The sequence below is a fragment of the Gasterosteus aculeatus genome, chromosome 1 (genome assembly GCF_964276395.1).
Source record: "Gasterosteus aculeatus chromosome 1, fGasAcu3.hap1.1, whole genome shotgun sequence".
NCBI classification, from domain to species: domain Eukaryota; kingdom Metazoa; phylum Chordata; class Actinopteri; order Perciformes; family Gasterosteidae; genus Gasterosteus; species Gasterosteus aculeatus.
The window spans coordinates 11,717,711-11,738,354 of NC_135688.1; the positions used below are offsets into that span (position 1 = coordinate 11,717,711).

The 20,644-nt window shown below is 43.8% G+C and overlaps 2 protein-coding genes across 12 annotated transcripts in view; both read right to left on the reverse strand.

The window, feature by feature from the left end:
- Positions 1-16,081, reverse strand: part of plch1 (phospholipase C, eta 1) — a 44,725-nt gene extending 28,644 nt beyond the window's left edge. For 2 of the 8 annotated variants that reach the window (XM_040180385.2, XM_078098454.1), the window contains exons 1-2: positions 15,786-16,081; positions 11,604-11,692 (exon numbers count right to left, since the gene is read on the reverse strand). In XM_040180385.2, the coding sequence (XP_040036319.2) occupies positions 11,604-11,682 (79 nt within the window). In that variant the 5' untranslated portion in view covers positions 11,683-11,692; positions 15,786-16,081. Of the gene's footprint in view, positions 1-3,663; positions 3,727-9,362; positions 9,839-11,603; positions 11,693-15,785 lie in introns of those variants that run through there. The other 6 variants (XM_078098453.1, XM_040180403.2, XM_078098452.1 and 3 more) reach the window with 5 other exon arrangements.
- A 1,852-nt stretch (positions 16,082-17,933) lies between these two features.
- c18h3orf33 (c18h3orf33 homolog (H. sapiens)) lies at positions 17,934-20,625 on the reverse strand. 4 transcript variants are annotated; one of them, XM_040191080.2, is made up of 6 exons: positions 20,409-20,623; positions 20,160-20,258; positions 20,003-20,062; positions 19,530-19,689; positions 18,595-18,755; positions 17,934-18,477 (listed from the first exon to the last, which is right to left on the reverse strand). In XM_040191080.2, exons 1-6 carry the CDS (start codon positions 20,544-20,546, stop codon positions 18,214-18,216), a joined length of 882 nt encoding a protein of 293 aa, XP_040047014.1. In that variant the 5' UTR covers positions 20,547-20,623; the 3' UTR covers positions 17,934-18,213. The 4 variants fall into 4 exon arrangements, with proteins under 4 accessions (XP_040047014.1, XP_040047024.1, XP_077954582.1 ...); XM_040191090.2 differs by lacking the exon at positions 20,160-20,258 and having other exon boundaries at positions 20,409-20,625; XM_078098456.1 differs by having other exon boundaries at positions 20,003-20,258; positions 20,409-20,576.
- Positions 20,626-20,644: the final 19 nt, after the last annotated feature.

Below are 20,644 nucleotides of genomic sequence, written 5' to 3' on the forward strand. Positions count from 1 at the left end.
GATCGCTGCGGCGACTGAGGGGACATCAACAAAACTGGAGATGGCTGAAGTAGCCATCATGTACACTATTACCGAACATACAAAACTCCCATTCACAACCCCCACTACTACACCCTAACCACCAACCACAGAGCTCAGAGCAGCAGGGCCAGATGGGAACCAAGCAAGTTGGATCCCGGACGAGCCCCCACTTTGTTACGCACGCCTCGTGGAGGAGGGAACGCAACGACCCGCCGCTCGTCATCTCAATGTGGAAATGGGGGAAAGAGGTGTGGTGCGTGTAGGTACATGGACGACCAGAACACATATAGCCCGTAAAAAGGAATGTTTATCAATATATATATGAATACGGGTTGCTTGGGAAAAGGGGCTGGGCGGAACCAAAACAATGAACAAAACAAAATAGTCCCTCTTGCCTATCTGACCTGAAACACCCCCCCCCTAACCTACCTTGAGCACTAGCAAGGCTCACTAACCAAATACAGGGGGTGGTCCGCCCAGGTCTTGCCTAGTGTTTCTAGACAGGAGGATGACTACGGGTGGTGTAGACCCATGGGCAGCTTGCCTACGCACTCCCAAGGTGCTTCCCCTTTTCCCTGGGAACAAAAGACAAAAAAAACAGGATTAAACACAAATGACAAATTTCACAAGCACACAGAACAAGATTTAACAGAGACTCCAAGTCACACCCAACGAGCGAGAGCTTCCTAACAAAATGGCACCACTTTATGTGTTGCGAGGGAAGGAATCCAGGTGCAGCCACTGACGAGTGGGTGGGGCCAGATCTCCAGTCTGGGGACTGCTGCTCCTGGAATCAATCACCTATCAAGGCACAAAACAAAGCCACCAAACACAGAAAACTGGGGAACGTAACAAAGACAAAACGTCAACTTTGTTCTTTCTCCGACAGCTCGTGGCAGAGATACAGACAAAGGGATGACAACAGAGAGATGGTGGGATTCCCATCCTCATTAGTAGATTTCGTCCATGCGAGCCTCTGCGTGTGTGTCTGTGTGTGTGCACGTACTTTAACATGTGTTTCAGTGTAAACGAGCATTTTGTCTTTGTGTCTACAGTATGCATCAGTACACATATAAAGCTCATCATTTGTCTTTACAGAACATAAAGCTTAAATAACAACATTGTCACATGTGGTGATGATAATGAAGATAATAATAGATTTCACTCAGTACCACCTTGGCTGTCGGAAGTCGGAAGCTATGACTTTTTCTTCTCTTAAACATGAGTTTATCTTGATTTTAGGTCCTGACTGGAGTGAAAGAACATAAACAAATATATAATTGAGGCGAAAACTGGCTGATTGCATTGTACAAAATATTAGTTACTGAAATTCACCTTTCAAGTATATGAGTTAAATCAAAATCCTATCTTCAAAATTGTTTCCAGTCACAAATGACAAAATGCAGAGATATATATTATATTGGGTAATATGTAATATATAAATATATTGACATTGACATTTTGATATGCAACTGTGTCTGTTGTAGCTGTTCTACCGTTGTCAAAAATAACATAATATTTTGTTATTTATGAAAAATATCAATGTGTAAATATTTTGCACCAATGATCAATTTCATTTGCAATATTGACATCGAAGTACTTGCCCGGACATTTTCCAAATTATTTTTATCCAAGAAATGACTCATAATGGTTTATGCTTTAACTAACATCAAATGGTACCACAATGTAAGACAAAGATTATCTTAAAAGACAGGTGATGTCGAACCTCTGTAAATCCTTGCAGAATACATTACAGAAAACACACTGAGCAAAGTACTTGTTAACAGACCGCCGGGCCTCAGGGGGGGCTTAGCAAGGACACAAATGTTATTCTTGAATTTGAGAGTCCTTTCAGTTTCCAGGGATAGTATTATAGTATTACACACACACACAAGCATAAGCTAATAGCCATGCATGGCGAATGCGTCACAATGGTCACAACCATGTCAATAACACAATTGGAGTATGTGGGACGAGAAACAACCAACCATGTCATCCAAAAATAAATGAGCTATTGGCTGAGTTTAATGTAGTTATATCTTCACCAAAGCTTCACCAAATCTTCACCAAAGTCAGCAAAAACCTGACTGTGAATCTATGGTCACATTTCTGAAGAGGAAAAATGTCTGAAGCCGCGTTCATACATTTTGGTAGATATCAAGCAACATCGGCCTTCGTTTGTGGAAAACATGAACAAATTCTCAAGCATGTCGTTAACTGTCTGAGCTGAGTTGGGTGAAATTTCTTTGCGTGCTTAACAGTATACTGAGCATTCCCATTCACATGATCCATTGCCATTTAAACCATTTTTCTAGTGTGAAAATATTGCATAGTCTAGTTTAAAGCCTCATTAGCAGCACCCATGGAAAATCTCAATTTGAAGCTGCTGTCTGTTTCACTTGTAATGATCATAGACAATAAACAAATAAAAGGTTTCGCAGGTGATAGTCAGGAAAAACATGAGCCAAATGTGCATAATATCCATTGATATAAGAAAAAAGGATGTGAAGCTAAAAGAGGCTGATAATGACAATACTGGAGAAGAGTATAGATAATGCTGTATTACAGTATACATTTAATGTTGAGATTAACGGTAACTTTGTCTCTTAAGCTTTTATCATAGTCATTATTTAATCAATTAGCACATTGTAGGAATCAATAAAAAACTGCTCACTTTGGTAAGTATTGTATAGAATTAAAACTCTTCAGAGCTGCAGAAAATAATGAGACACTGCAGACTGCGGCAAAGATAATGAATTAGAACCAAGAAATAGATTGTTTTGAATGTATTTATCTCATGTAGCTCCTTCTGAGATTCACAGCCTCCAAGGTCCTTGTCAAATATGGGTTCACTGTAGTATTGATTACGTCCTCATCCTGTGCTCAAGCAGGTTCTTCAGGGGATCGGCAAACCTAAATCATTTTTTTCGTGCTTACATACGTTTCAACATAATTCAGGGCCAAAGCGAAAACGTGTTGTTTGCCATCACCAGAGAGTACATGCACATTCTCCCACAATTCCAATTGAGTATAAATCATTGAAAATCCAAAAGACACTCAGAAATATTTCACAAGAAATCTCTGAAAGGGAATATCGAGGTCTGCTTTATTTCCATCCAGCTCAACAGCCAGTATGAACTTCTCTCCAAAAGTAGGGGATTGACACATGAAAGGTATCAATAGTATGTTTCATTGTGTTGAAAGCAAAGAATACTACCGGTTTTACTTTCTCTTTTCCAGTGGTATATCTGTCTTTGTTACTCCTTGACGTTTTTGCAGGCACTCTTCAGCCACTTTACTCTCCATCAGCTACGATAACAACCGTGAAAAGTCAAACCTCAAACCTATTGAGGATGAAGGTGGCAAAGCAAGAGACCCCAGGAGAAGTGACAGCAGGATTGATATCCGGCTAAGAGAGCGAGGGGAGCTGCCTGGTAAGATCAAGATGAGAACTGATGTGGCTCTTAAAAGAGCAGCGATGGCTGAATCAAAGGATCAGTGAGTGCCCATCTCGAGCACTAACGCTCAAACCACCTGAGCGTGAGGACTTAAATACACCACAGTTTAGTTAAACTCGTAATTCTGATATCTTGTTTTGACATATACGGATTTAATGTCTTTTGAGGGCCACCTAGCACTTACATGCAGGTTATGACTCCTTGTGCTTTTCCATGGGTGGTCACAGCATCTCTGCTTTGGCCGTTTGCTCCCTGCAACCTCACAGTAAACACAAACAAGCAAAGTAGCAAAAAAACTGGAATTTAATAAGAGAAAAAAACATGCAAACATCTTTTTTTTTCCCGTCCCACCTCAACCTTTCGGTTCCTATTTCTTTTGAGCGACACATAGTTTTCGTTCTCTGTGGGTTTGTCTTGATGTGAACATTCGTGCTCCTGTGCCTGAACTCATCACCTCTGCGGATGCAGAGCAGAGTGGAGCACATCAAAGCTTTGTCTTGACACAGAGGCCCAGGCAATTCAAACATATTTTAATGGGGGTGATGGGGACGACTCTGTGATAACCTGATGAACAAAGCCGTCCTCCCTTAGATCCAAACAACAGCGGTGAGGCCGGGACGGTAAACAACAGCCTCCACAGCGGTCCTTCATTTTCAGTCCAAACCGTCATTTCCAATCTCAACAGGATGAGATGACGGTGAGAGATTCCTCTGGGAGACCTTTGTAGCCTTCGGACTATTATTCGAGTTAATTATCAGTCAGGAGTAATATTTTAATTCTTGAACAGCTCTTCCGGATATCTTCATTAAGATCTGGTCAGAGGTGGATGACTCCAATGGACCACCGAAGATTTACATAAATTCATATTCAGCAGCATCTGCCTGATCCTTCATGCACTATTCATGTGACACAAGGCGCCAACCCTAGAACTGCCCGAGCCAGTCGGCCTGTTGATGAAACCCAAACAGGGCAATCAAACCAAGATAAAAGGGTCTGAATGTAGGCATGTTATGGTAATTCGTCACTCAATGCTCCGGTAGCTCTCATGACCTGAAGGTTTGTTTTGTGTCCTGAAGTTTAAATCAAAATGCGATCCAGTTTTGGTTGACTACACACACAGGACAAACATTTATTACATTTACACAAAATGATTGCTGTGAAAGGTGGTAAAAAAAAAAAACGCAGCAAAATCAACACACAAGACAAATGTTCTCCTGCTTGAGCAACATCCCATCAAGACGAGCGCTACAAGTTCAAAGGCACGGAGGCCAAAAGTGAGCAGTTTGATTGTCCTCGGGATGTTCTGATACATAAACATGCGCTCATTTCAACAAGCAGAATGTTCATTATGCAACACACACACTTAGTCAGTAGGAAACATCCGGCAGAATACGAATTTTACAATTTCAGTATTAAGAAGCGGAAAAAACAACCTATTAGTTAGTTGAATGTGTTTCCTCCAGGTTAACTGAGTTTTAGCGTCTAGAATCACAAACACACACACACACACTTACCAATTTGTGTAAGCCTGCATTTCTGTGGCACAGCCAGAGTGCCACCAATATGGTAGACGTTACGCGCCAGGAGAGTCGCGACTGTTAACACGGACGGACCGTGAATAAAAGGAGATCGAACTTTATTAGAAAATAATGCAGTGGGACCAAAACTTTTTTCCTCCATTGTCTCTGCGGAAAAGAAGAGTCCTCCTCTGCTCGGTCCCAGTGGGCAATACACTCCACCGGAAGAAAAACGCTTTCGGTTTTCCTCAAGTCGGACTCGACAGACGCTCCAAATCGGCAATCGGACAGAAAGACGCCACGATCCAGACTACAGGTAATCACCCCAACACCCTGCTGTCCATCGTCCTCTGATCTGTGGCGGCACCTTCAACGGACGTCTGTTCCCCACGCCCCCTTCCTGCTCTTCCCATCCACCTCTCTCTGATCTCTCAGAAGACGTGCTGCCGACACGCTGCCCTGATCAACACACTCAAATCCACCATTCAAAAACTCATTTTTGTGTAGTTTGTGGTGCGATTATGACGAGTGGAGCGCGACAGATGTGTGTCTCCGCAGCAGAGTTCATTGAGGTCAACCAGTGGGGATAAGAACGATGATATAACATTTGTGATAATGCATTACTACGAGTAAGAGTTAATGGGTTGAGTTAATGGGTGTGTGTGTGTGTGTGCGGTCCATCTGTCCGTCGTGAACTAAACGCTCTTCTATTTCACACAGGCTCACACAGGCTTAGTCCTACTGAGGGGGAAGTCCTGTGTGTCCACTTTTCACTGCACGGAGGACAATGATATTTTAATACATTACAAGTCATTTAGCTGACGCTTTTATCCAAAGCGACTTTCATTGCATTTAACCCGCACAGTGGGAGCAGCGTGCTGCCCGGCCAGCAGTCAGGGCTTGGGTGTCTTGCTCAGGGACACTTGGGACATGGGACGTGGAGCACCAGCCTCGCACCCTCCCTATTCCACGCGCCACGGTCGCTCCAGGTACTGGACCACCAAAACAGAAACGGACCATTTTTTTAGGAAAAACGAAACACGATTAAAAAAAAGAGAATGTCATTTGACTGAATACTCAAGTAGCTTCATTTTTCTGGAAAAAAAAGGGGCTCAATGACGAGCTATATTGAAGATGCGAATAGATAAGGGAATGATTAACCGAATCAGCAATTCAGGCACAGCTGGAGGCATCAAGAAGAGAATACAGCAAGAAGAGCACGAATACAGGAACATTTCATGTTGTCTCACGTGATCAACATGGTTCCTGGCAACTGTAATGCTGCCCAATAAGGAGCACCGGTTGTTCAGGATGGGATTCCATTGTGATCCATTTGAGCATTTTCTCATGTGGCACCGCTATCAGCAGTCAGTTCCTTCTGAACCAGATTACCGAAACAAAATATAACTGGGACAAATATTGGAGGGATTTTACAGACATCTATGTCTGTAAAAATGTCATTGTATTAGCTTTGATCTCCTGGCTTTCCGTTTAAGCTCCATAACCGGTTTATTATTTGCTTTTCGATAAATAAATAAAAAAGAACACCATGCAGCCGTAGCTGGTTTTTCACCTGCTAAACAGCAACAAGGTAACACCTTATCATTGCCAAAGACCAAATTGGTTTTCAGGGTTGTTTGTTTTCCTTTTAATCATACGTTCATTTAATTCTACCAACTAATACACCCCAGATATCACGAATAACATGAATTTCTTAGTGGCTCTGATAAACAGCTGTTATGAGAAACAATAATAACAGTTAATCCGTGACGATGAAAATGACAGTTTATGAATGTCAACATCTCTTCGCATTCTACAGCGGATTATTTGTTAGTGAGTCTTAAAATATTCAGATGGAAATACATTTTTACGCCAACTAATTACGTAATGCCTGCATAGAATTAGTCAGACATATTTGGGGTGTGTATCCTCTTATTAGCAACAAAAAAAAGGTTAGGATACACAGGGAAATCAAAGGAAAAAGAGGGAAAGCGCACATACTGTTATCACAGTCGCTCAATTCTTCTAATTAAGAGCACCCGGGGCTTCGCTCAACCCGGCCAATGCTACAAATGGGTTCCCAGGTCCCCTCAGGGGGGGGGGGGGCAGAGGGTCCAGAGCAACAACGGAATGAAAATAAACTCATAATAACTACGGCATGATAATGCATTCACCAGGGATGCTACCCGGGGCTCCCAGAGTGCCAGAGTTGAGCACAGACATCAAAGGAGGGAACAGAAGCCGGAGTGTTTTGTTAGTGTGTGTGTGTGAGTGTGTGAGAGAGAGAGACTGCATGAGTGCGTGTGAGAGTGAGTGTGCATGTGGGGAGGATGGATTCCTAAACCAGCCTGTGTGACTGAGACTGGATTGAGATACAGTATCTACAGCAGCGATACTCACGTGCAAACTGCGATAAATGTAGGAGACAAGCTGCATCCCCTGGTTTTCTGCAAGTGCACCAAGCTTCCAGTACCTTATAAGCTGCTGAGGGAACAGAGGTGAATGAAATAAAAGCCAGTGGTCAGGTATAATTAGCTTCTTATTCCTGGCGTATACACCAGAATACTGTATCCGTAGACGTGCCGTGCCGCCTTTTAGAGACGACAGCCTCCCTGTGGTTTTGTAGTTGATGTTCCACATTCACCACTTGATGCAAACACAAATGTGAGGTGACATTGGCCAAGTCAAGTGGCAGGTAAAAACAGTAACTCTATGTCAGTAAAATGAAATACAAAATGTTGTGTTTCAGCTCTAAGTATACACAAGGAGTTGCGTTAGATGATAGACGATGGACAATTCAATATTTTGTCTAAACTGGATGCAGCCGGGGGGGGTGGCAGAGGTAGAGTATTGTCTAAAATGATTAATTACAACATGGGATTCAGCACCAGTTCTATAACATAATTCTAAAAGAGAGTAGTGATCATTGAAAAACGCTGGTACTACCTCAGCTTTGAGAAATGTCCCTCAATCTGACATCTGTCACAACTCAGCAGCTATTTGACATGCAGTACCTGTGTTTTGGTACATTACGTCTTCAAAAAACTGGTGACAATGAAATGTTTAGGAGAGGAACAAAAAGGAGGGGAAAAAAAAGAGGAGGAGAGCTGAAAAGATGAGAGTGTTTTCCTCCCTTGGTGTCAGTTAGCTGTTTCTCTGCCCTGGAGCGACAGAAAGGAAGAGGCAGAGACAAAAGGGGGGGCGCATGCTGCGATTCATCATCATCATCATCTGTACAGGGGCGACACATGAGGATTTTCACATTTCACATGGAAAAGCTATTTCCTCATGTGGAGGAAATTAGCAGCCATCCATGTGCCTCCAAACATGCCTCCCTTCATCATTCTCGCTCTCTCTCAGCAAGGACTCGTCTTCTGTGTTGCTATAATGAATTAAGAGGCAGCCCTTTTGGCCATTGATGAAAGCAGGACCCTCCCTCTCACAGCACAATGCTCAAATAGATCTCTGCGCTGGAGGGGTGAAGACCGACGGCTGGACACATCCTGCTTTTTAAGTGCAAGGGATGCGGCATATTTTTGACACTAATAGCCAGGGGACCGATTGGACTTCAATTTTGTCATCAAAGCTCCACCCGAAGCTCTGTCAGAGTGTGTGGTGCTCAACAAAGCCCCCGCGTGGGTTTCAAGGGGTTCCTATTTTGGCTGATGCCGATGTCACAAAACAGTCGGCTTCTGTTACTGAGTCTTGGCATGTGGCAATGCTATGTGGTCTGTCAGCAGGCAGCTTCTCTCCCAGGGCGCCGCAGCGCCTCAACCCGTAAACATCTCAGAGGGTTCTGTGACCACCGTGTGGGATGCGGAATGGTATACAAGAGAGAAGGACCCCCCCACACACACCTATGTGCTGCTACAGTATCTGAGGGCAGAGTCTAATCAGATCAACAGAGTGAGAGGCTTTTCTGCCCCCTACTGACCAGAACAAACGGGCATTCTGAGGGACAGTTTCCCGCTGCTCCAGTGGTGCAGTTCATCAAGAGCTTTCATATAAAACTGACAAAAGCAGTTTCTAAATCAAATTCATGTAAAACGTGTTTTTTTAAACATAATTTGCACATTGTGTACCCACAAATTTCGAAAAACATTAGTATTATAAGCATTACAGAATATAGACTTAATGTTAATCGACAATCCTCAATTAATCTATAGTTTGAAATGAGGGGGGTGTCGTTTTCCACAAACGCAATGGAGAAATAACGCATGGGGCTTCAGCTTGCAAAACATAGGCTACTGGGCATCTGGAGGAATGCGCGCCCCGCACAGCATTGCTCTCCATATGTGACTGGAAGACCGGAAATATCAAAACGGGGAAAAGGCTTGATTCTAACTTAAATTAAATTCTAACTTACCCTTCTCCAAACTGAGATTTCTGCAAACTTCAAGTTCTGCCATTTAGGAGTCGAGTTGCTTATCTCACAAGGTTCCTCCATGCGTTTTGGACATGATGTTTATCCCCTAATTGCAGCGACTCGGAAAAACGAGCGAGCCATGCCCGACGCGTCCATCACTCCGTGATGATGACTGGACGCCCGCGTGAAAATGCGCCATATTAACGAAGTGTCACTTTTACTGTTCGACAAACGAGCCCAGAAGCACGCCGCTCCTCGACATCCGCCTCCTGCCTGCGATCTGTGGAGTGAGTTCACAAACCATCAAGCCTGCGCGCTCATCCTCTCCGCTCAGCAGCCGCAACACACCAGGCGAAAAAATAAAATAATAAATAAGCCCATTTCTCACACACGCATTCCTCGTTGGACCAACGCGGGGTGGCTGTTAATAAGCGAGAGACTAGCCGATGCGTGGAATGAGACGGAGGGAATGATGGCGCGCGGAGCAGTGCCTTAACCCGCCGGAGATGTTCATTTTGGGGGCATTTCAGCTGCTCTGCATGGTCCAGCTGAATTACCACCGAACCAAAGTGGTGTCACATTCTTTTGTGTGCATTTGTTTGTTTATTTTTTGATCAGCCAACAATGGGAGTTGATCCTAAGCAGTTGCCATTTGGCACGGATGTCAGCGCCATGACCCCCTTTACGCTCTCGTGTCTCTTGTTTTGTGCTTCCTAAAAAGATGCGGCGGTAAAAGACGGAATGCGCGGGGTTGCTCTGCGGTGCGCCGGGCCCTGTCTCCAAAGAGGCACCAAGAGCGCGCGCCTTTAGTCTAAAACTTTCTGAGCGCGTGTCCAAGCGCATCCTTGATTCCTTCCCAAGTTTCGGTGAATTTAGTGCTCCCCAGATTAATCTTGCTCACTGGTCCACGTTAAATCCATTTCATTTCGGAATGCGGGAGACAATTATGAAGTGACCTCCCGCGAGCACGCACGCACGCACGCACGCACACGCACGCACAAACACCCTCTCTCACACAGGCAGAGGTTACCAAATCGATAGATTATTTTTGGATGAACAAAACGACATATCAGCCTCAGTTCGATGCTGCTAGTGTGTGTATGTGTGTGTGTGTGTGTGTGCACGCGCGTGTGTTTTCCTCGTGCACACGAGGCTTTCCAGTGATTGCTCGCTGTGAATTAAAGCCCTTTTCATTTACACCTGACAGACGCACCCTCCACCCTCTTCCCTAAAACCTCCTTCTCACACTGATTTATGAGCCATGTCCAAACAAAAACCATCAGCCAATGTGCCATTTGCAAAAGAATGGAAACAACCGGGAGGAAGAGAAAGAGGCGGGATGAAGCCATTTCATGTGGAAAGTAGAGAGGAAAAGAGGCAGGCCAGATGTTTTCTAGTGTTCTGTGTGACAGTAAAGGGCAAACTGAGAGGAAACAAGACGGTGTGCAGACATGGATCTTAAGCTTTGGTGAAGAGACTACACACAATGTATTCTTTCTATGCTCCATTTCTACTCCCTTTATGCCTTTAGTACAGCGTAAATCTATTGATTGGCATCAGAATAGGCTTTATAGGAGAGGGTTGAGGCTGGTGCAGCTATCGTGAGTCAAGGTGAGGCTTTAGGGGGTCTGTCTGCTGAAGGTGTGACGGCAAAGGCAGACTAAGAGCCGAGGTCAATTCAGGATTTGTCGGGTGGATCTGTCAGTGAGTGCAGCCTGGCTGCCTCCATACTCATGATCAAATTAATGTCCGGATTAATGTCAGCTTTGAGTATAACAAGAAACACCGGGGTTAGAATCATATAACATATAGCAGCTATGCATGCGTCAGGTTACTCACACTGAGGCGTGCAAACATGCAGTATACAGCACGAGAATCTTCTTGTACATGAGTAATCAACTGTAATCACACGTGAGGATAACCATACATTTCAAAGCACATTTTTCTGTATAGTCAAATCCACATCCTAGAAGGAAGTCTTGTTGAGCGATTTTCAGTCGTGTCAGAGGTTTGAAGTGTGTACCATAAATGAGGTTTGATTGATGCCACGGGGCCGATTCTTGACTCTACTGTCGGCACTGTCGGAGGTGTCTGAGGCACAATAACGGGGGCCGGTCTCCCTCTACTGTTCATTCCTGTGACGTGCACTTCTCAGAGAATAAACGTCTGCCCGTTCATTTGCACGTGATCGGGAATAGGTTTAGCTATTAACGTGTGGGTGTGTTCTTATACTGTATTTACCATGAAAGGTGCTGTTGTCTGTCAGGAAATGCCGGCGGTACTGCGGCTCTCCTTTCCTGCTCACAACCCAGGAGCTCATGTTGGAGAACCTGTAGAGGAGAAGGGAGTTTAACTGTGATTTCAAACTTGTTTGGGGAATTGAATGCATCTAAAAGATAATTTATTATATGTGTTATATCATGTATAAATAAAGAAATAAACGTGGTGTCTTGTGCTGTGAGCCAACTCCGCCAACTCTAAGTGAAAAAATCCAAGATGCAAAATGAAAACAAAGAAAGTGGTTTACAGGCGGAACGATACTACATCTCAAAAGAGAAGCAAAAATAATGCTTCATTTCTGCACAGAGAGACTTTGAGGGGGCTTCTCATTTTAGGAGATATAGAAGATTCCCAATTTCCTTCTGATCACCTCTCATTCCTGCCTACTGGCAGTTTGACTGCTGAGTGTTTCCCCACCTGTTGCTCATCTGTCATTCTCTGGTTTACTGCATCCACACACACACACACACACACACACACACAGGAGATGTTTGGATCCGGAAAGGCTCGGAGCCTCTGAGACAGTTATTGCCGTCTGGTGCCGGCTGACCCGAGTGGAGGTGACTATCTGGTGGAACACGTAGAGTTCACGGGTGGATTTTCTTTGACTTGAAAGTACTTTCCTGTGACCCTTTCACCGCCGCTCTTTGAAAGACGGAAGCCTGTTCTGTCTGTGATGTTTATGACAGACAATATGGACTAGGACCCACTCATTCTGTCAATATGGTTGAACTCTAGCAGACATTTAGCGCATGCATTGTTGTACAAGTGTAGTTTGTTGTGTAATCTGCTCGCTTACTATAGTTGTAAATTAGACAATGTAAGGCTTTTGCCTTTGGTGGGGCTTTGGTAACTTTGACCTAATATCATAATTTTCATATACTTACATATAGCTATAAAACGTTCTCTTCATGGTACAAGCATGAAGTAATAAGATTCTTTATTCTCGCAGTCATTAAACTCTACCCCACCTTATGCTCACAATGGGCTGACTGTGAATCACAGTAGAGGAAGGCCCTTGTGACTTACTGCTTGATAACAGAATCCCATTTCTAAATTACTGTTTGTTTTCATAACAGAGCCCATATAGTGGATATAGGAGTCAGGGTAGATGAGAGAAACGGTTTGAGCAGCTTTAATGAAATATCAGGTACATCTAGGTTATATTTATTCACTACAAACACTGAAGTCGTGTGGCAGAAAAGAAGTTACCAGAATGTGCAAAAATGGTAATATCCGAACCAAAAGAAATGACTACGTATTTACATAATTGTCGGTATCCACCAGGAAAGGCCAAGTATGATCATCAGTATTGTATTTTGAGAAATGCACAATGTTGCCAAAGGTTACAGTAGATGGGAAGATTGATACTAGTCACATGTCCACTAAATATGAATCAGTCACCAGCTTGTTAGCCTAGCTTAGCATAGAAGTAGGGGGAAACAACAAGACAGCAATAAAATGCAACAAGTTAGCAATAAAATGCAACTACCAGATCCCAAAATGAAACTAATAACTAACATGAGCTTAAGGGGTGCTGATTTTGTTAACTTTGGATCAAGCCATTGGAGCTATTTTCCACTGTTTCCATTCTTAATGCTAAGCTAACCTGGCCGAAGCTGAGATAGTAAAACCACTTTGCTCTTGTTGCTGTGTGTGACACCAGTAACAAAAGGGGCCCAAACCTCAGGGGAATGCAGTCTGCTCTTTGCAGACTATCAGGCTACTGGGGGGAACGCTACTAATAAATAAATGTCTCACTGCCAGACTGCTTGATGAGTTACTCTATGCCAGGCCTCGACAGGAAGTAGGCCGAGGATGCCCCCAAGTTAAAGTTTTGTTGTTACAGATATAAATGAAAAAATATATAATAAATGAAACGAAATCTAGGGATGCAGCATTTGAGAAGACTGAGGCAGTGGTCTATACATTTAAATAAAGGGGTACTATTTGGGAATTCAACTATTCAGAGCACTGCTTTGCCACTACTGAAAATACATTTTTGTTAGAGGCAAATATGATAATAATAATAATATAGCCAAGCAAATTTTGTAGATTGTGGATCCCTGATTTTATTCAAATGTATCACCCTGGTTACCGTACTTTGCGGTATTTATTTTATTTATTTATTTATTTGCAAGAGGTATCAATTTATCACAACCATGAACATAAGACTCAGTATTAAATCCTAACCACATTTTAAAGGGCTGTTTAATGTTCATGGCCCATGGAACAAATAACTCCTGATTTAAGCATGTTGATTCGTAAAAATGACCCTCTCCTGCATGGCTCAACAGACCAGCATCTGTCAACCCATATTGCTAAAAAACATGAATAATGAGACAAACAATGCTTATTCGTTTTTATGTGACCGGCTACCATGAATGCTCAGTGATTAGTAAACATTATTCAAGACAATAACAAAAAAGATTTATTTCGACATCTGCAACCATCTCATTGGTTATGCATTTGAATAAACCACAAGCAGAGGCGTGTATCCAACACTGTTATGATGCTTCCTATATATCTCCCTTCTATTAAAAGTCACCGGGGCCAGATGAGGATCCTTACATGATTTGGCCAGTGCAACACTTTGGTGTTCCACAGAGTCAATGAGAAGCTTGTAAGTGCTTGGTAAGCAGTTTTCAGAAGAGAGAGCAGGCAATCTTGGGATGTTAATGGCTTTTTTTCAAAATCTTCTCACTAACTCCTTGATACACCAAATGAAAGGGTGTAAAGGGCACTAGAGGTCAAAGGACCTTAATGATGCAATATCTGAAAAATAGGAAAAGTCCATGGTAAAATCTGACCGAAGACGGCTGAAAATCCTCACAATTAGAATCTAAGTCGTCCAGTCTCTGCTGTTTCTTAGAGCCTTCGAACTGATAAGGAAAGAGAGTGAACGTGGAGGCAGAGAGGTTACCGAGGGTTCACATTTGTTATGAGGGGGCACTGGGGCTATCCGAGGCGGTCAACAGACGCTGGTAAATGCTGTAAATCTCTCCCTCTGCTCCCAATCCATTACCTTTTACGTTCAGGTTTTAGACTCAAACTTCAGTCCCTCAGTCTTCCTTTCTTTTCCGCCAAAAATCATCAAATATTCATGCGGCATCACAGCACCCACCCAAGAGTCATGTTACTACTCATACAACCCTACACCAGCAAGCCGATACACTGTTCACAATGCTTCTAGTCACATAATAACAAGGAAGTCACTTTGTGGCTCATGCGTTCTTGCACACATGCATAGCCACACAGACTCTAACAGCAACTGTTTATAGTGACAGCAGGTGAAATCAAATATCAGCTTCATTTCTTGGGAAAGTTCCATCAACAACTGCAAACTGCAGGAACAAAAGTAGTTACGTGAGATTGGATCTCAGGCCTTTATGCCTGTATCGTTTCAACAACTGGGCCTGACAATGACCCTCCTTGTATGACAACATTCTGTAAGGTTTATCAGGCAAGAGCAATGATGGAGAGTCACCTCTGGGTTTTTTTTGGGGGGGGGGGGGGGGGGGGTGCAATTAGTGTCACACCAGATCTCTGTCTCTTTAAATCTCTTTGTCTTTCACACCCGGGCAGCTACACACAAGCACTCAAATCAAATCAAAAAATCTCCAAGGACCCTGCTCTCGGACGGGGGGGATTGCCCCATCTCTTTCTCTCTTCGATGGCTGCCGGCTGAGTTAAATAAAGGCCTTTGTTATGCTGTCCTGGTGCAAATCAGTTGTTAAAGCACAATGGGAATGAGCACCAACACGTGAAATGCATGCAGCAGAAAATTCTTAATCAATCGCACATCTTAATTATTGATTTTAGTAGAATAAAAAGCCTTATTTGCTCACCTGGAGTGGTGCAATAAAGATGATAACTTAATGTCTTGAGATTCTATATTACAGAGCTGTAAGCGCAGCCTTACAGGTGCACATTGGCTTGGATATGATATACAGCATCCTGCCAACAATACATTTAAAGTGACAGTTAACTGTATGCCTATTGCCATAGCAACAAAAGTGGCCAGTTAAGTGCCAGGAAAAAAGTGTTTTTAAGTTAGACAAATGCCTCTAGTGAGATATAATGTCGGGGGGTTCTTAAAGAAATGTCTTTATGTCTTACAACAATCATAAAATGTTTACTTACTTCTGCCAGGTCAGTTTGAGATTTGGAAACCACGTTGTCAGCTTCCTCACAATAATTCCCCACAGTCACCGGGACGGTGGTCCTTCAGGCGCTGCACGCCCATGACGCTTGTTACCGACGTGTTGTAAGTGTGCGATGGTCCACAGCAGCGCGGCTCCAAGGAAAGTAAGAGAGTCCCAACAACTTAACTGGTGGGGATAAGTAGTGAGCAGCCACCGCTGCATCAAGCACGGTGTCCTTTCAAACGAGTCCTACCAGTGTGCGCACAGCGGCGGGAGGAAGAACCCGGAACGGATCCGCGGGGTCGGAGGTCAAAGAGATGGATCACTCATTTAATCCAGACTTCCATCCAACGAGAGGAAAAAAATAAATAAAGAGAAGAATGACTTGTTCCATTCATGTAAATGGAAATTGAACACTGACACAGTCATTATTAACCCATTTTTACCAGTAAGTGACATTATCAGTTAATAGTTTTTGATCTGTTGATTTTGTGATTGTAAAAACTTTAATTTGAACATTTTGCTGCGTAGTATTTGAAATATGATGAAGAAACAAGAGCGCCTAATCCAACCTTGGTGCACTAACAAAATAGTCGACGTTAATCTTTTGTTGATTGAATCAAGCTTCTATTTGGAGAATTGTTCAGTAATTTACAACATGCAGTATGACATGAAGCATCTGCATTACGAGAAAAGGTCACATCATTTTTCTACAGTGACAACTTTAAAACCTCCTCAATAAACATCACTAAATCTCTGCGATCCTTAGCTTCAGACATGTTCTACCCCTCCTTCCCCCTCCGATCTGTCCCGTGGTTTCCCTCCAACTCCTCCCTGTGCGCGAGTTCAAAGTCTGGCAGCAACAGCCATCAGCCTGAATTGCACCTTACATTTTAAACCAGCCCACCAATCACAAGCCTTCCTCACCAGTAACAGTCGCTAGTAACATTTGCACAACAAAAGAGAGCTGATTCATCACCACCCCCCTCTTGCCATCCCCTTTCCTTCACTGCCTTTCCCTTCCACCGTGACTCCTCCTCTCCTGTCTTTGTGCTCGGACCCAAAATCCCCCTCTACCCCCTGCGACCCTCCTCCCCTTTGCACTAATCTCCTCAAACCCATTGGATTGACTGGCCGGTGGTCACACTCGACGCATCGGGACCCCCTCATCCTGCACCCTGCAGGGCGCTCATTACAGTCTGCCTTCATTTGCAGGCCTTCATCCTCCACCTCCTCCTCTTCCTCCTTTGTGCATGGATGAAGCGTTGATAGCATCCGCAGCACATGGAAGAGCAAGGTGCAAATTTGGTCACTGGGCTTGTAGTGCGAACAATAATGACAACCACACGAGGGAAAATCCTAGAAATACAGGGCATTTGCTTTGGGGCTTATTCTTCAAGAGGGCTCGATTGTTTGTTCTTCATTCATATTCAAAATTAGATCAAATCAAGACAGTTTACAGGCTCTTCCTATTTTATTTTGGTAATCAAATATCGTGATAAGAGTTGCAGCTAAAAGGGCCCTCTCTGTATAGAGCGTCACGATCCCCACGCATACACAACATGTCAGGCCCCCGGTGGGGTTTGAAAACAGCCACATAAAGTTTAGCCTCGGCTAGCTTGGTATTTCACATTTGGTGTTTCTATAGCAACAGTGATAGGGATCCCCCCCTCTCCATTTTGAACACTATCAACATACCGCACCTTCTATTTGTGATAAATGGGGTCTTCCACAAGGCGGCACGTGGCGTGGTGGTTAGCACTGTCGCCTCACAGCAAGAAGGTCCTGGGTTCGATTCCGCCCAGTGGCCTTTCTGTGTGGAGTCTGCATGTTCTCCCCGTGTCTGCGTGGGTTCTCTCCGGGTTCTCCGGCTTCCTCCCACAGTCCAAAGACATGCTCTGGGGATCAGGTTAATTGGGGACTTTAAATTGCCCGTAGGTGTGTGAATGTGAGTGTGAATGGTTGTGTGTCTCTGTGTTGCCCTGCGATTGGCTGGTGACCAATCCAGGGTGTACCCTGTCTATCGCCCGAAGTTGGCTGGGATGGACTCCAGCCCCCCTGCGACCCTGAGTGCAGGATAAGCGGTTTGTCTTCCACACACACATGACTGTTACGGAGGAGGCTGTGGGGTAAGTGAAAGCCAAAAGAGGTTTGCAATACATTTTAATCATTTCAAACTTTCAGTAAAACTAAAACACAAACCATTGCAACAGGTGTAGTTAGTCATGTAAACTCAGTAAGATCAGGTTGTTTTCATAGCGTTAATAAGCGTATGTATCACACATTACAGATTAGTGATAGATGGAACTTTTTAAAGCCTGTGGTAAGATTGTTAAATGCTTTGTGTCAATACATCACAGGTATACAGAATAACTGAGGCAGATTATGTCCTGTCACATTTTAATTAAACAGCTCTCTTGGAACCATCATTCACTGTTCTTCCCAAACATCCTCCTCATCAGTCTGAATAAAGCATTGGCCCTGACAACCTTGGAGGCCCTCTCCCACAGGCTGTCCCGCTGCCACAGCCCCCGCCCCTTCTTCTCAGCTTTGACCTCTGCCCTGTGCAGCCGTTTGAGGAGACGCCAGTAGAGACGAGAGTCCGGCAGGACCCCGACCAGGGGCGCGGTGCGAGCCAGACCGAGCCGGAGGACCTCTTCGTTCATACAGTAGCTCCACATCGACCCCAGCTGGAGAAAGAAAGGCATTACCTATCAGTCCCACGTCAGGTGTTCATTTAGTAAAAATGTCTACAAGAACACAAGAGCACTTTAAGTGAGTCAACTCCCGTTCACTCACTTACTTACCCCGCTTTGAGACACCAAACAGTGCAGCATGTCGTCTTCTCGGCTGATAAGTTTTAGCCAGACTGTTTGTGAAGGAGCCAAGTTCTTGTGCAGCCATACTTTGCCCTCCGGAGTCAACTCCACTCCTGCGAGATGCACCAGCATCGGGGACGTGGCGCCGCCTAAAGAGGACGTGAAACATTTACCATACGTGTTACAAAAAAAACTAAACTATAGCTAATCTGTAGTCATGCACACTGTAAATAGGATTATCCTTAGAGGTGGGATTCATAGAGCCGGTTAAAGAAGACACATCTAAAAAAAGTCTAAACAAAGTAGCTGTAGGCCTTCATATAGTAGTCTAATATTGGAAAAGTTAAGCTTCATATGAGTAACTGCCTAACTAAGCAAGACAAATAATTAACCTGGTTAGTACTGGTGTGGTGGTTGTGTTTTAAATACACAATTTTTGGGCCCAGCTGTTGTTTGACCAGGACTCAATATGAAAAATGTCCCACAGACCAGCCACATCTATGAAAGAAATGCAAGGTTATCATATTTGTGTTTAGCCACAGTCCCAAACGATGGGTCTAACCATCTTAACAACGTGGGAGGTCAAGTGGGACAGAAGTAATAATTGAAATAACTCCACAATCTGCTCCTGCGAGTCCTTCACACCGAACATGCTGACGGTGCACTCTATATAAAGCATTAGCAACATGAAGTTGTTGGTCAGTGAATACAATAATTTAATAACACAGATAACAAGATTAACCGTCACTCTAACTCATGAGAAGATGATGCAATTAAATAACTGCAGTGTGCTGATGGGACCATTTTATTACACACTTTATGGTTATCTTTGTGTAAGGTATGATACCAACAGTAAAATATGTGTGTGTGTGTTATGTGTATGTGTGCTTGCCTTCATGATTTCACCCAAAGGACACCCTTACCTTTGTGTTTTGAAAGTAACGTAGAGACGATTGGCAGATAAATTGGGACATGTTCCACCTCAAGTCCTCTCTCTGTGATTGAATGAACTTTCCCACGAAGGCTGATATTGCTCTCAATGAAACGAGCGGGAATCTCAGACACGGCTCGAAATTTGGTGACCTAAAGAGGTGGAATGAGACAGCTAAGAGGCCACGTTAAATGACTCATCCGTCTGAAATGTAATTTCATAAACACAGTAGTCTAATATTATAAAGTGGTTATAAGTGGTGTTGGATTTAAGACAGTGAATATATGGTGATATACCACAATAATCCAGAGTTTCCAATTAAAGTATTAGTGTCAAATTTGAACCTTAAACTAAATAGGGAGGTAATTAATTTGCAACCAAATTAAATCTTCATTAAATCCAAAATGCAGCTGAGTCTCTAATTGGAGGGTCCCTTTACCCCAATGTGGACCTTAATGATCTTACCAGTTTAATGCTCCTTGCAATTACAATGACACCAGCAACTGCCAACCCTGTGCTGATGTTCTGTGTGTGAGACAAAAGAGAAATGAAGGGTTTCAAGTTGCCAAGATAACGGCACAACCTTCGATCCAGTTGAGTAGTAAGTATCGGTGACACACACAGGGGCATCAAAAACACCACCTGGAACCACTGGTGAAGCCTGACATGATCTGGTCAGGGCGTTGACAGCATTTCGCATGGAGGAATAGCTTGGGAGGAACTTGGATGAAAATGCAGATATACAATTTCATGTTAATACCCACTGACAGATTAATCGCAGATGCACGTGGCTCACGCACACTATTTGGCAATGAATTGCTACGCTGCACTCCCATGTATAAATTTGACGTCACACAAAAGAGACTCCTACCCGCACGAGTGCTAAGTGATCATCTGCAAACTGAGATACCAAAGACACGATTTCATGAGACGAAGGAGGTCCTTGATCTCTTTGTTGTCTGCCTGTCAGCTTTTTCTCAGTTTCTGTTTCTCCGGAAGACTCCGGCATGTTGTTGACACTCGCTGCTCGCCGGACGCCCCGCCTCTGTGGGAGGGACGTGCGAGAGGATCGCTCGAGTAAAGTCTCCGCCCTGTGGTTCGGTTCGG

Coding starts and splice junctions, on each gene's coding strand:
- c18h3orf33 (XM_040191080.2), bottom strand. CDS start 20,546: ATGCCGGAGTCTTCCGGAGAAACAGAAACTGAGAAAAAGCTGACAGGC. Junction 20,063..20,159: donor GTGGTGTTTTTGATGCCCCT/GTGTGTGTCACC, acceptor TCTCACACACAG/AACATCAGCACAGGGTTGGC. Junction 19,690..20,002: donor TTGCAAGGAGCATTAAACTG/GTAAGATCATTA, acceptor CCACCTCTTTAG/GTCACCAAATTTCGAGCCGT.